The sequence below is a fragment of the Falco cherrug genome, chromosome 15, assembly GCF_023634085.1.
Source record: "Falco cherrug isolate bFalChe1 chromosome 15, bFalChe1.pri, whole genome shotgun sequence".
In the NCBI taxonomy this organism is placed as follows: Eukaryota; Metazoa; Chordata; class Aves; order Falconiformes; family Falconidae; genus Falco; species Falco cherrug.
The window spans coordinates 22,846,117-22,862,115 of NC_073711.1; the positions used below are offsets into that span (position 1 = coordinate 22,846,117).

The following is a 15,999-nucleotide window of genomic DNA, read 5'->3' on the forward strand; positions in this document are numbered from 1 at the left end:
TTATCATCAATTCTTAACATTTTATTTCTTTACTGGGTTAAACAAGGAGCGGAGAAAACCTCTGCCCCAAAATACAACAGAACTGAAAGCATTACAGGTACAGAGACTATTGAACACAGAGAGTAGTAGGATAATATTTTTAATACAACTGAATTATAGCATGGTTTTGTGTTTTTGTTGGGTTTTTTTGTTTGTTTTTTGTCAAACCATTTTGGAAAATAAATGTAATAGGAACTAGTGCAAAAAAGTTCTAAACATGAAGCACAGTGTATAAAATGGCATAAGAAAACTGTCCCCTTGAGGACACAGTCACTTTCTTATGACAGAGGGGAGAAAGAGAAACAGAAGGGGGGGTGGGAACAGGGAGGGAGGGTCCGGGAGGCAGAGGAAGAAAGCTGGAAAGAAAGAGAAACCGGGCAGGGGGATTAGAAAGAGTATTTTGACTTCAGCAGTATGGTTTTGTTTTGTTTTGTGTTTTTTTTCACCTCGCCACCGTGTACTGTAAAAGGACCTTTTTTTTGTAGGTCTGAGCTCTGTAACCACCGACATTTCACAAGCACTTGAGAAGGGTTCGGTCACAAGCAGCCTGGTCACACACAGACAAAGCCATCCTGGCGGGGGGGGGCTCTGGTCCCTGCTGAGGTCCCCCATGCCCCTCGTGCCTGCCGGCGTGCCGGGACCCCCCAGCCCAGCCCTCGCCGGCAGCAGAGGGGTTGGGAGATCTCACCTCGGCTGCCAGGAGCAGCATCTCCCACGCTCCGAACGGAGCAGGGCAAGAGGCAAGGATGCTCGCTTTGGGGCTCTCCAGTGCTCTCCCTTCAAACAGCTCTTGTTAAACCGCAGCGTTGGCTTTCCTGGCTCTGTGGCATCCCTGCCAGACCGGTGCACTGGATTTCTTCCAAATCTAAACTCCCACAAACATATGGGAGTATCTCTGGTTCAAAGGCATCCCTTAAACTGTGATGTCTGGATGTATTGGAGGCTAGAAGAAGCTGGATTCATTTTGGTTTGGAAAACAGAGCTTGGTTCGAGGGATGGCTGGGGGCACCCACCACCAGCTGAGGTCCTAGGGAAGAAGAGATGCTTCCTCCTGGCAGCAGCACCTCAGCAAATTCCCCAGGGAATGTGCCCGTGCGGCTCTCAAGGTGTGTTACCCTGGACTGAAACCATCCTGGTAAGAAAGGCAGCTCTCCAGTTTGCTTTCACCACGGAGCCGCTCAGCCTACTGCCCCCAAGAAATTTGCTGGATGCTATTTTAAGTAGAGCTGGTTGGAATTCCTTACAAATTGCTATTCTCTCCGAATCCACTGCCACCAGTTCCAACTGTGCGAGCAGAAAAAGTATGATTGATTTTTTTCATTTTATTTTCTGAAAATGAAAGGTTTTGTGGGAAAGGGCTGTTCTTGATACATTTCTCAATTTGAAAAAAATTGGTCACAATTATCAGTATGGCTTGTTTTGACAAATTTCAGAATAAGAAAAAATAACTGTCTGGCTTGAAATGTCTTTTTGTTTTGCAACTCAAGCACGTACCATTCCCCAATACGTTTAAAAATGGTAAAACCAAACCCAAATTTCACAAGCCAAACCCTTCTTTTTTTTTTCTTCTTTTTTTTTCTTTTTTGAGTTTCAGTTTACAAGAACCCAAGTTGGCGACTTCCTGGCCAGAAAAGGGATCATCACAAAATGCTAACAAGACTGGAAACCACTCCCAACCTTGTTTCGAACAAAAGTACTAGATATGCAGCGTCCGAGGGGAAGGCGGAGGAATGGTGTGTGGTAACACAGCCCATCTCCTGCCGGTGAACACCCTGTCCTGTGAGCAGGGGCTGAGAACTTTGATAGAACCCCAGCAACTTCAAAAAGGAATTAATTTTATTTCTTCTTTAATGATCTTTGTTGGACAATTATTTATGCATCGTGTACGGCCACAGGATTTCCTTTGCTCCCTTCATCCCAGCAGGGCAGAGCCGAAGGTCCCTCTGCAGCCCGCCCTGCAGCAGTGGTGTGGGTGAGCTCCCTTGCGGGGTCTCACACAGCTCCGCACAACGGGGGCAGAGGCAGAACCTCCCCTTCCCCTCCCCGACGGGCCCAGCACCCACCAGCCCATGCCCAGCCCGGTGGCAGCTGCACGCCCTGCCCGGCCCCACGCATGGGACTCCCGAGGACCAGCCCATGGGTGGCAGAGCCAGCCCCGTTTGGGGGAGCCCCGTTTCTGGGAGGATGCTCTTCGTTGCTCAGCCATGCTTGGTGCTGGCTGGCTGAGCTGGAGCCTGGGGCTGCAGGAGTGGTGTCAACTGGGGCTTACAAGAAAGATGGGGACAGACTTTTCAGTAGGGCCTGCAGCGATAGAACAAGGGGGAATGGCCCTAAGCTGACCGAGGGCAGACTTAGGGCAGATGTTGGGAAGAAATTCTTCCCTGTGAGGGCGGCACTGGCAGAGGCTGCCCAGAGCAGCTGTGGGTGCCCCATCCCTGGGGGTGCTCAGGGCCAGGCTGGACGGGGCTGGGGGCAACCTGGGCTGGTGGGAGGTGTCCCTGCCCCTGGCAGGGGGTTGGGGCTCGGGGGGCTGTCAGCTCCCTCCCAGCCCAAACCAGGCTGTGATGCTACGATTCTAACCTGCCGGGATTTTCAGGAGTCAGGTGCTGACTCCTGGCTGGTGCTCAGACAAGCAGAGCAGGCTTTCTCTATCCCCCTCCCCGCAGTGTCACACAGAACTGGCAGCAGTCACCCAAAGAGCCAAATGGACCAAGAATACCCAAACAGAGCTGCTGAAAACCTTCACTTCTGAAATAAAACTAAATAATGCTTGGACCTGTGCAGTCCCACCGAGAGCTGCCATGATCCAGGAGCTCCGAACAGGCTCCTTTTGGGTGGAGAAGGGATGATCACAGGGTTTTGTCATGTAGGTACCTCTGTCACCCTGCTGAGATGCCCAAGAGCTGACTTTGATGGGCTAAAGTAGATCGTTAATGTCCAGCCTAAACTTTAGACACTGCCCTTCCTAACCTTCCGAGTATAATTTAAGAGAGGTTTACAGCCCCATGGATGGGAAGCCACAGGGCAGCTCAAAAAGCCTATAAGCGGAATTGTCTGCCACATCACATAGATTTTAGTAGGGTTTTTTGCAGAATCTCAGTACATTTCTGTCCTGATTTTGTCTTTACCAATTTCTACAGAAATTCCTTCCCAGGCTGGTGGTGAGTTATCATGTCACAGCTTATCACAAGCCGCTGCATGACTTTTTGAGGGCAGAGCCTTCAGCCCGAAGGCTGAGCACGAGGCAGTGTCCCTCCCAGCAGGACGGGACGGGGGTCCCTGTCCCACCAGCAGCGCTACAGCCTCACTCCGTGCTGTAAGTCACCCACCTCCCCAGCAAGCGTGGCACGGGGAGACCTCGCCAGCCAGAAGGCACCTACAGACCTCAGCAATGGGAAGCTCCATCGCATCGCCGAGGAGGATCCTGCCCCGGGAGTAGCAGATATCAGGGGTTTTCTGTCTTCTTTTTTTAAACGTGGGCAGAGGAACCGTCTCCCAGCGTTGCCTGCAGTCCTGAGTGGCAGTGAATGAACTGCCCTGACATCTCCTATTGAAGCAAAGCAAAATGTGTTGAACAAAAACCATTTCAAGATGTTTTCTGAGTGTTGCCAAGTTACTCAACATGTTCTGCTTTAGTTGTCAGATGCTTTCAAAGCGATTTCCCTAACTCAGAGCACGAATGGTGAGGGCTCTCCCTGGGAATCTTTTGCCTGGGGCTACCATGGATCTGTATTTTCATAAGAAAAAGGCTCAACTAATGATTAATCTTCACCAGAGGAAGCAGGGCCTTTCTTTGGGATTTTTCTTCAGTTATTTTTAATTAATTTGTACAACTGGCAGTTACATTAAAGTGCAAAACCCAGGACTAATGCTCCAGCTGGGCAGGATCTGGCTACCTTTCCTCCTGCAGCCCTGCCTGCTCTGCCCGCTCCCCTGCCTGCACCCGCTCCCGAATCTGGATCCCACAGGGACAGCATCATCCCCCTGCTCCCCGGGGCAGAGAAAGCCTCTTGCCAGGGAGGGCAAGGAGGAATTCCTGCTGTCCAATGGGCATTTTTCTCCAAGCAGAGAGAAGTTTATCCACTGAAGGGAAGGTTGAGTTTTACATATTAATCCCAAAGTGTGGTGCCTTCTTTAGGGAAAAGAAATAAGATCATTGCATGAAAAGGAGAAAACACCTTGGTTTAAATTCCTGGTAGGATAAATCCATTTAGACCTGGTGTTCTCCAAGGTCCCAGGCGGCTGCAGAAGAATGGCTCTGCAAAGGGCTCCTGCTCTGCTGGGCATAGGAGGGGCTCAGGTTGAAGCGTACCTGCATGCAGGGGGCAAAGAAACCCATCCTCTCCTTATCCCAGGCATGCTCACTCCGTGTTGTAATCAAAATAATGTCAGTGGCATTAACTGAGGCAATGTTAATGTCTCCTTTCTGGGCTTTTCTCTTGTACAGCAAAGAGAAAACTAGTATGGACGAAGGACTATGAAGGTTGTAATGTCAGACCAAAGAGAAGATTTTTATCCGATGGCCTTATAATGATGGACTGCGACATACACTGCTTCCAGCTGCTCTGTCCTGCTCTGTGAACAGCCTAGTCTGGATTCATTTAACGAGATTGGCAAAGTGTTGAATACAGCATATGGTGCCCTAAAACCACAAAACTTATTGACAGCAGCCCAGACTGCTAAATAAAAGAACTCCTTCCAAAAGCCTTGCTCTGTGAAGACTCAGCACTTTCCTTCCAGTCACACTAGGTAAAGCCCCAGCCCTGCGCCTGCCAGCACGGCTCCGCACCCTGTGCACTCCCCCTGCCCGCGGACCCGGCAGCCTCCCTGCTGGCCCGGCACGTTATCCTCACATGAACACCTCCTGGGAAGCCACAGCCTGGAAAACGTGTGGATCTCCTCCAGCTAGAGCATAACTGCCCTGCAGAGCCTCCTCACTCCCCGGCTGATGAGGCTGACGCAACTACACCTCCTCAGCAATCACGCCAAAGACCCCAGTTCTGAAATGGCTCAGCTTTCGGATTCACTGGGATGTCACATGGGCTCTCTGCCTCCTGAGATGAAGCTCGTCAGCTGACGTCATGGAAGGCAAACACATTTGTCACAGCTCCCAGGTTATTCCAGCAAAACCCTGCCAGCCTCCCCTAGTCCCTGAAGACAACTTGGGCTATTCGACCTCACTCCCTGTGGAAATCACCCGTCGCAAAACCCCCACGCTCGGTGCCACCAGAACCTCCCTGAGCTCGGGCTGCCACTAACGCGCTGGACATCACTCTGCTCGCCGGTGCTGCAGGACAGCCCCAGGGTGGGCAGAAGGGACATCCCCTCCAGCAGGGTCTTTGCACTGGATCCACACGCACATGCGTGTGCGGGAGAGCATGCCCGTACCACCACGCCATCGGCGAGCGCACAGGCTCGGGCGCTGCTCAGTGTCACCCCAGCAGACAATGAATAGGGCCAGTGACTCAGGGCCACTTGCTGACGCACCACACTGGGCTATTCTTCTCTCTCTAGATGAGTCGTTCAAAGACTGGATGTAGCCTATCTCTGAGAGAGGCGCCTGGAATTAGCTTAACTCTTGGCAGTACATGAAAAATCTAATTTCCTTAACAGCGAACTGGATCCGGCTGTCTCCAGGCAGGAGCAGGACTGTGCTCCCTCCCTTGGTCTGGCTGTATGCTTTTGCTAGTTATCAAAGCAGCTACACAACCCATTTCTTAGCAGCAGAGAAAATGGAGGAGTCAGATCCCTATTTGCTGAACTGTTGCATCTCCACATTCTCACGCTGGTGTAAACTAGACTGAAAACACATTGATGCTGTGAGGAATAGTCAAACAAGAATCGTCCTACCTTTTCTGGGTAGCAACAGCAAGGAAATCTGCTCGGGAAACACTCTGTGTCTTCCACTAACACCACCTCTCCTAGCCCGACAGTCAAGGGACAGCAGCTTCATGGGCTTTGTATCTGCGGGACTTTGGTAACAGGCAACTGATAACGTGTAAACATCACCCCAAAGCTCTGAGATTCAAGTCAAAGCAGAAATCAAAACATTCAGCTGCTTCTCAGAGCCCTCTTTGGTCTGGAAATGGGCTGGAAACATCAGGAAACCTGTCCTTCCCACGAGATGCCCGTTACTTCCTTCTTCCAGCCAGGTAGGAAGTAGCTTTGCTCCTGGGGCTCTGCTTGGTTTTGCTTCACCTCAACAGACCACAAACCACAAGACTTACAGTCCTCAGCTCTGACTTCTTGGACCCTCGCAGGGATCTGGGATTGGTTTGAGATGCAGCAGGGCATTCCTCCTGCTCCATTTCTGCCTCCCAGCAGGGCTGCGGCGATCCAGCCGGGGCTCTGCTGTAGGCTCCCCGGCAAGAGGCAGCCTAGAAACAGAGGGACCATCCCACGTCCTCTGCAGGCAACGAGCAGGTTCTCATCTGTATCGTGACCAGGACATTTTGCAGCTGACTTGTGCTAAAACGCACTCTCCTCCTTCCCCTCATCCACACCAAGCATGAACTTTCTTGTGTCTGGTCCCTGGTCCCCATGCACAGTGCCGTGCCCCATGGAGTTTTCATGCTGGGAACAGTTCCTAGTGGGTGGGTGGAGAATTTGGGAGTTTCCTAGGAAACTTTCCTAGGAAAGCAGATCCCTGTTTGGGACTGAATCCCAAGATACGCTGAGCTCAGGTTAAAAAAACCAACAACAAATGAAAACAAGTGAGCCGAATGAGGCTGCACCAGCCAGCATCTTGCCCGGCCAAGTCCAGCTGTCCCAGCTGGGCTTCTAGAAATTTTCTGATCTGGGGGCATCCACGGATAGAAAGTATTCACAAAAACTCTCTTCCCCAGCTGGGCTTTACTAACGCCTCCTCTTTGTGTAGGAGACTCCCCCTACAAGCCAGATTTCTCCAGCCGTTTTGCCCAGTCCTTCTGCCATCCAGGCGATGATTTGTAGCTGGGAAGCATGGAAAGATGCCTTCTGACAGCCTGCATCCAACTGTTACCATGCGTGATCCCCCTCCCTCGCCTAGCCTGGGCACTGCTGGAGTAACATCTCCCTAACGCCTCTTGGAGACCAGCCACTCCAGTCAGGAAAGAAAGCAAAAAAGGTTAAACCAAATCATCAGGACACTTGGCAAAGTGGAATGCGGAAACGCTGGAGATGTCCCTCCTGCTCCACGCCTCCTCCTTCCCTCTCCACTTCCCTGCACAGAGCAGGAGGAGAGGGAAGGCTGGATGAGCAGGTCAGGGATGTCATGAGACAAACCCCAAGTAGTACCACAGTGTAGCATGATAGCATCCCACTCCTGTCCCCCAAATCCCACCAGCGAGGGGAATGCCACGCTGAGGACGCTGCACCCCATGAGGGTGGCTCTGCATTGGGTTGCTGGGTTTTTCCCTGGGACAGGAGCCAGGGTCGGGGGGGCAGGCTGTGCCCAGAGGTGCTGCCCCCCTGCCTGCCTGGCCCTTCAGCATTTACAGACCAAGGAGGAAAAGAAATGGGGGCTGGTCTGACTGTCAAACCCTTGGCATGTCGCTGGTGGGTAAGGTGTGGGCGCCCAAGGCACTCGCGGCAGGCGGCCGGGAGATGCGCGGCAGTCCCACAGGGACACCTCTTCTGAAGGGACTCCCTCCCCTCCGCTCCCCCCACCCCCGTGCCGTACCTTCCTGCGCTGGCACCTCAGCGAGGCCGGGCACGCCGCGCTGCCTGGCTGCTACTGACCGAACCCTTCTCAAAGCCGAGTCCCGCAGCCCTGTGCGCATTAGAGACTCTTCATCACGGGGATGCCCCGCGGCGAGCAGCTCTTGGGGGTATGTGCGGGGGTGTGTGTGTGTGCGCCACCCCCAATCCCGTGCCTCCCATTGGAGGAATAGCATGTGCCCCCCTTAGTGGAAAAAGATCTGGCGTTCTTCTTGGAGTTCGGTTTTCCCCTCTGCATCACTCGTCCCGTGCCACGCTCTCCTCCAAGGCGGGCAGGGCCTCCAGGCTGAGCCCTCCGCCAGCCGCCCCGCTGCCGCCGTGCACGCTTGAGAAGGACACCATGGTGTGGAGAAGCATCAGGACCAGCACGCACAGTCTGATCCTGCTGCTGCCGAGGCGAGACCCTGCGGAGACCGGCAGCAAGGATGGGGAGCGGGGCTGGTGGTACTGGTGGTGGTGGTGGTGGTGGTGGTGGTGGTAGAGGTGGTAGTGGTTCTGTCGCTGGTGATGGAGGTGGGGGTCGTGGCGGTGGAAATGGAGTGACTCTGATGCTGTGGATTTGGGGGATGTGTTGTCGTTGCTGTCTGGGGGGTGGTCACAGGAGTCCCATTGCACCTCGCAGCACTTGGCCTCCTCATCCGGCAGCTGGTTCTCCAGCAGCCCTGCGGGAAGGAAACAGAGGAACAGGAGCGGGTCAGCAGGAAGCGGAGAGAGCGAGCCCTGGTGCCTGCCAGCCACGCACCGTGGAACGGGCAGAACCAGAGGCCCAGGACACCCAGTGACCCCCCAGGACTGGCCCTCAACAGGGCTGTGAGCCTGCACAGACCCCAGGCCTGGGGATCATTCAGGGCTCAACAAACGCCACTTGTAGTGGTTAAACATCCCTGCCCTGCTTTAATCCCACCACCTCCAGCCCCTTACAAGCTTGCTTTAGCTTTCAGTTAAAGGTAGGGCTCTCATTTCCTGCACTAAGCTGTCAGGCTGTTGTTGGGTCTCCATTAACCACTCACACCTCACCCCGGATGGCCACGTTTTGGCAATCATGCAGAGTGCTTCATGTATTTTCCACACTGTACCTCTTCCCACTCCGCCCCCCAAAACCTTCAAAATCTGGTGTGTGGTTTGCAAAGCGCAATGGGGCTTGCCAGCACCCACCCCTGCCCTGTCCCCCCATGTCCCTCGGGAGCCTGGCCCCGCTCCCCGGACCTCCTTACCCGTACAGATGAAGCCAGGCAAACCTCCATAGATCAGCTCGTCATTGTCCGGTAACACAAACGGGCACCTGGTCTGCACCTCCAGGCAGTATTGCTTGCATGGGATCCGGTGTCGGCACTGGTGTTGGGTCACATTGAAATACTCGGAGCACAGCCAGGCCTTGTAGACAGCCTAGGGGAAGCCACCGAGAGGGACATGTCACCTCCCCAAACACTGGGGTAGCCGAAGCATCGCAGAGACACTGGGACGCACGTGTCTGGGGGGTGCATGTGTGTGTGTGTGTGCGCCACCCCCAATCCCGTGCCTTTTCCACAGGGAAAAAGGGGAAGGGAGAATTCCTCTCAGCTCATGTGAGGAATGTGTGTCAGTGCATCAGGGTCGCTTACTGAACTCACCGATCAACTGAAATAAACCACTGGCATGTTGGGACTGTGGAACTCATCTAGCAAACTAAATCCACCACAAAAATAAAGCTAATTAACTACATGGACTAACATCCCTTACAGATAGGCACTGCAACAGACTGTGGTGACTCTGCCAAGACCTGAGAGCTTGGTTCATTGAAAGAAAAAAGTAAACACTGCTTGTCTCCCCCCCCCCCAGAGCATCCTCCTCCTCCCCAAGACTCCCGCTGCTCCCCCTGGGCAGGGTCGGGATTTACACCTTCTCTAAAGCACTCTGGTCCCCATCAGCTCTGAACACGAGACAGCAGAACAGACCATGGGCTGAACTTTATTGGAAATTTCCAGCAGGCAGCGCTTTGGAAAAGCTACTGGCCACAAGCAGGTGGGCATCGCTGGGATGCAGTGCATGCAGCTGCTGCAGCCTCAGACTCGGCCCTCTCTGCCACCAAAAAACTCCTTCCCTGCCTTCCCCACCCCTCTACCCACTTCTGGGGGAGATTCCCCATTCACAGAAGCCTAGCACTTCACTGTGCCGTTTCTTTTGGCTCAAAGGGGCAGACCCTGGGGGAAACACCTTCATTTTACAGGCATACTCTGACACTCGAAGGTACCAAACAGCATTATGGATGCCCCTGTGTGCTCCACTTGCCTTTCCACTCGTTAGAGCTGTGCCTGGCAACATTTCCTGATGCAAAAGCACGTGGGGGTTCACCTGCAACTGCAAGGCTGTGCCACAACCCCTGCCTCTCCAGCCTCCCCAGTTACTGGTCCTCCTCCCTTGGGTCCACTGCCAACAGCACAGCCACTTGCGAGCAGGGGAGAGAAAGCGGCTTCCATCTGCAGCTGGCCGAGATGGCCCTTCTCGGCACAAACCAGCTCTTCCCTTCCACCCTCCGTGCGTGCGTGCCCCTTGCAGCCGGCTGGGCACGGCCCAGATGGCTTCGGTTAAGAGCGTATCTCCCGCATCCCCCCTTATCTCCCGAGCATCAGGCATGGGTGGAAATTGTTTGTCTTCGCTGTCTGTAAAAGGGAGGGAGATCTCTCATTTCTCATGGTGAGCAGTCATTCCTCAGGCTGCAAGAAACCCGTGACACCGCTGGGAAGAGCAGCACCCTCCGTAGCGCTTCCAGCTCATCTATGAATATATCTAGGCACTAGCAACAGTGTTAAGGTCATGGTAATGACCACATCCAACTTCCTTTGAAACCAACTAGAAAGGACTCCCCGTGATTCAAAGGGAATGAATTTCCCTCCTCAGCAGGCTTGGAGAAAACCCCGTGCTCCTCCTTCCAGCTGCATTTTTATTTTCTGGAGTCTTTAAAAACATCGCTTCTTTGTTTCCCCATGTTTTCCATAGATCCTTATCATCATTTGTTTGGACCATGGTAGATGTCCAGGATTAAAGCTGGTTGGGAAATTCTTGGCAAGTTATTTTAGTCTCTTTTTTTTTTCTCCCTGGAAAATGCCAAATCATGAAAACCAGAATTTTCATGGAAGCATGTTAGTTTTGGTGAAACTTTTATCACAAAAAGTTTAATCAGGACCAGGACACAATATATAGGGCAAGCATTTCAGAGCAGTCAATAGCCCTGTGGTCAGGACTTTCAGCTGGGATGTGGGAAATTCAGCTGTGGTCCTGCTTTTTCTGCCTGGCCTGTTGGATGTTAACTACTTTGACAAAGTGGAACAGCTCCAAAGAAGGGACTGACTCTGCAATCAGACTGCAAAGACACAACTGGGAGGGAGCGCTTTGAGGCCTGGATCTGCGTCTGCCCAAGGTGATTCCCCTGGGGTGGAGAAGAGGAGGGGAGACAGGCAGGGTGAGCACAGCCCATGCTCCAGAGATGCCACAACCCCGTCCCAACGTGTGTTCTCCCCACTGGCCTCTGCTCCCGCAGGAACAGTGTAGGGAGCAAGGGGACAGTGGGGCAGTGAGGAGGACACAGAAAGACCCCTCAGCAAGGTAGCACCTCTGCAAACATGAGGAGCTTTTCTCCTTTGGGAAAGCAGCACCTATCATTGCTCTCCATGGGACCTCAACAAGGTGTAAAGGAAGGTTAGATGTCTCAGTGGACACCGACACGTTATGATAGATGGGACAGAGAACCAGAAGGTATAAAATGGGCTTCAAACCATCCACCGACAGTCCTGGACTTGGCCAGACAGGATGCATCCCTACATCAGTCCGAGGACTCGACAAACCCCTGCCTTGACACGATGCTGTTATTTACGTGTGACTACAGGCACACGGGTAATCTGGACCAAAACGGAGAGGACCCTGCCTCAAAGAGCCTGCAGCTGCAAAGACACGCTGTGTGATAGCTCGAAATCTGGGGACGTCTCTGGCATCCCATCCCCTTCTCCCTTTTAGAGGGCAGGCAGGCACACAGACCTGCCCCCAGCAAGCCCTCCTGGGGAAATTGCTAGGAAACACATTTTCTGAAGAGTTTTTAGGTCTACTGGAGACTTCAGGCATCCAGGAAGGGGTGAGTTTCCTTAATTTCAATCTTCTAAAATAAGTTATTATTGGGCTGCTTTTATAGGCAACAGAGAGAGGGCATCCTGAGAACAACGCAGCCCTTCAAAGCACTGGAGTACCCCAAGCGTCCAACAGCGAGGGGGTTGGAGGGGTTGCCCTCTTTCCCTGTTGGCTGTAGAGGATTTCTGGAAGCCAATGTAGACTAGCTGCTTGAATTTTAAATGACTGGACTTGGGTGGGATGATTCCCCAAAGTCATAAACTTTCCAGGATTAGAAACTGGATGCATTAACTACACCCCAAACAGACTGCAAATTTAAACAAGAGTTATAAGGTACGTACCACAGAAAGATAACTTGCCACTCCCTTTTTGTGATTAAGCACTTGGGCTTTTTCTATGCAACCAGTCTGCCAGTCACATAGCACCAAAAGTGTCCTGCCACTTCAGCCTCTCCCTTGCAAGTGCACTTCAATGCTCCACGGTAACGAACAATAACTAGCAAATAGGTGAAGTGCATCATTTATATACAGCTCGCAGCATTATATGTGCTCACAAAAATTCTGCTGTAAATGCGAAGTGATGGCACACGCGACAACAGACCCCTGCATCCACTCACAAAGGGGTCATGAACGGGAAAGGGATCAAAGCTGCAAGGTGACGCAGCCAGCACACCGCCCAGGGCCAGCGGCTGGTGTCCCTCCCTGGGGCGAGCAGCTGTGCGAGGCTGCTGCTCCTTGCTTCTCCGGGGGCCGAACGGTGCCAAGGGGAAACAGAAGGGCTGCACAGGGACCCCCCCAAGCCATGTCTGCAGGGTAACTGCTCCGTAAGGACAAGGTTACCTGCTCTCCCACCTGGCAGCCCTAGCAGACCCCCTGCAAGCCCGGGGCAGAGCCGGATGGGTACGGCTGGTGTGCCCGGCCCCATGTGCCAGCCCAGAGGCTGGGGGTGGAAGGATCGCATGGGACACACCGAGTCTGTCCCACCAGCTCAGCCTGTTTTCCAGGCCCTCACCTGACTTAGCATTTAACATCTCCATCAACGGGACTTCTTTGCGTTTCCTGAGGAGGCTCTTTTACCACTGAAAGCAGTTATCTTGCTGCCTACAAGATTTCCTTCATACTTGACCTACATTTTTCTATCCAAAAGTTCATTCCCTTCAATCATTCCATAAACCATTCCTCTCCCTCCTTTCTGTTTACACATTTCTGATATTTGCAGATGTCTCATGCTCCCTGTTTAGTCGTAACTTAGGCCTAAGCTCGACTGATTTACTCTTTCGCTTTCCTGTGAGTCTCCCTCCCAGCCCTTTCATCATCCTGACTCTCCCCTGCGCTGCTTCCCAGAGCCCAGTCGAAGCCCAGTCGCATTCACCACTCCCACCTGGGGACACGTGCAGACTGCTGAGGAGGGATGCTGTTACACCTGACCCCTGGCAGAGAACCGTGGCTGTCACCTGCACTGTCCCAGCTCCGGCTCTGGGCTGCAGTGTCCCACTGTTCGGCCCCGGAGGCACAAGGGGCAGCCAGCACGGGAGACTCCTGAGAGCTTGGTAAGAAGGAGCTTGGGTTGGTTCATCCCGCTCTCCTGTGGAAACGCAGCTTGCACAAGGAGATGCTGCATCGATCTGCATGTTTTCTCCCTAAAATGTTTCTGTTGATGGCTATCAGGGAAGTTTGGCAGGGGGTTGGGGTCTCAGACGAGGACATTCCCCTGAATTTAATGAAAATACTGAGTGAAAGGCTGCAAAGAGCTGCTGGTACCTCTGCCACCAGAGAGGGCAGAGGATGTGCTCTCACCCAGACAGAAACTGCAACTAGGCACCAGGACTGCCCGGGTGCCTTCCCCTTTCCCTTTTCTTCGAGGGCACCCACCTGCCCAGAGGAAAGCACCGGAGCTGTGCGGCTGCCTCGGTCCCAGCCGGCCCTCGCCTTGCTGGGCTGCGGGTCCTCCGGGGGCTGCAGCAGGCATTCCCGCAGCTGTGCGTGACAGAAACTGCCCACGTCTGTTCAAAAACAAAGACAGCAAAAACCTGCTGGTGCAACAGCGCTGGCAGCTGCCCCGCTCCACTGGGATCAGGCTGAGATGCGAGCAGATCTTTACGAGACTCCAGCATCCTCCCGTCACGCATCTGCAAAAATCAGCACTACGGGCAAGGAGCAAACTCCCTGGGATGCTCAAACACAGCCTTATGGCTTTGGTTTTTCAACAGCTTTCAATATCTCTGAGCTTACCCCACACAACCTCCTTTATCTTGCTGTTATAAAAGGTGTGTGAGAATTTAGGACAGGAAGAAATTTATTCTCTGCTTAAATCAATGGCAAGAAGCTCACTGGTTTCTTTTATGGTTTCTTCAGGAAGTGACTTTGGTTGCAATCAGAGTTTTCTTCCATTCTGTTTTTGCTTTTGGCTGATCTCCAGCCTGGCCAAGGAAATATAAGTGACCTGAACTCCAAAAAGCTCTATTTTAGTGCCCTCTTCCTGCAATTTTAGCTCAGAGGACTGGCTAGATGACTCTCAGAAAGCAAAAGTAGTTTTGCTGCCTAGGAAAGGGGCCAACTTCAGACACCTAATTTATATGTGAGGAGGAGGAGGAGGACAGGCTATCTATCTGCATCTGAATTTTGCAGGTGTGCCGAAATGCCCCATCATAAAAGACATTTAAAAGAAACAAAAGGAATTGGACTTCCAGTAACTGTCTAATTAAGCTACCTGTCTGCTCACGCTTCCACCGGTATCTGACAGCAGCAGGCAGAGGGACAGCCTTTTCGCAGGCACTTATGTGCCAAATTGAGTTCCGCGCTGCCTGCACTTCTCCCGCTGCCTGCTGTCAGTACCAGGATAGCATCCCCCATCAAACAGCTTTTCCAGAGTCTTTCTGCATTCTTAGCATTTCTGCACAAAATAACATACTCATTTTTTTCAGTACCAGTCTAGCTGCTACCAGTATTTTGTAAACACTGGCGTTTGCCTGTTAAACCACCCCAGCTAAATTTCGGGAAAGCCAGGGGGCAGGGATGGAGCAGCATCCTGTGGATGCAACACCTTTGCAGAGGATGCAGTGCTTGGGATAGTCTGGATGCCCACCAGGACCACCAGCTGTAATTAACCCAACGAGCTGCTGTTTTCCATTAGAGCAGGCATCAATGTTTAGGAAGTTTTCCCCAGGATAATCCTGCTAATGGTGCAGGGGGCCCGCACCCGCTTCTCTGGAAGGGGGATTTGCAGACCGGAGGGGGGGTGAGGATAAGGAGGGCAGAGAGGGAAGCCTTCCCCTACAAAATAACCTCGTTCTGCACAGAAGAGTCAAGACTTGGTGCTCATCTCCTGCAAGGGTGGGGAGCTCACCCAGAGCACTGCCCAGGGGCACCCCCCACCCACACTGCTCCCACTGAGGGGACGCCCAAGGAGAGTGGAGCTGCTGATCAGCAGTAATAAGTGGTTACACCAGGTGCAGGCAATTTGGATGCTCTGAGAAACAGAACGCGAGTTTATAGCTTGGCAAAGCTGCCCAGGGCTGTACTTAATTGCAATAATATTGGGCTCTGCTGACTGATCCAAGGAAACACTGGGGTCAACTCTGGAAGGAGACCCAGGAGCGTGCTTGGGCTGGTAGTTCATGCTGGAAGTTGCTGGGCTCTGCTGTCACGACTCTCCTCCTCCTCTTTGCTGCTGCTGAGGCCACGAGTACTCAAGCTGGCTGCAGCTGCACAGGGCTGGGGTGGTACGTGAGCATCCATCAAACCCCCCTCAGCCCCGCTGGGCTCACTGCTCCCTCAGACCAGACCCCACCAGCACCCCGCAACCTGCCCGAAACCTTCCTCCCAAAACTGCCCGGGTCACTGACGCCCGCAGAGGGCTCACTCGTATCTTGCTCATCAGGACACTGCATGTGCCCAGCCACCAGCTTCCAGGTGGACAGAGAGGAATCCCTGACCGCCCCTGCCAGACTCCCCTGGCTGAGAGCTGCCCCCTCCCCTCCCAGTGCGGTTCTGGGACTCACATTTCCATTATGGCCTGAGATGAGCATCTGGAGTGGCTGTGCCTCATTAATCTTGGACACAGGGAAATGAGGATTGCTAATGAGCTGCTTGGCACCTCTCCAATCTCTGGCACATCAGGGTGCAGCACAGGAAACTGGGGTGTGTGTGGGGGGGGGAGCGGGAA

At 53.1% G+C, this 15,999-nt stretch overlaps 1 protein-coding gene across 1 annotated transcript in view; it reads right to left on the reverse strand.

The window, feature by feature from the left end:
- NALF2 (NALCN channel auxiliary factor 2) overlaps nt 1-15,999 on the reverse strand; it is a 33,639-nt gene continuing 17,640 nt past the window's right edge. Inside the window, exons 2-3 of the mRNA XM_005441004.3 lie at nt 8,952-9,123; nt 1-8,399 (exon numbers count right to left, since the gene is read on the reverse strand). Of these exons, the coding sequence (XP_005441061.2) occupies nt 7,975-8,399; nt 8,952-9,123 (597 nt within the window). The 3' untranslated portion in view covers nt 1-7,974. The remainder of the gene's footprint in view (nt 8,400-8,951; nt 9,124-15,999) is intronic.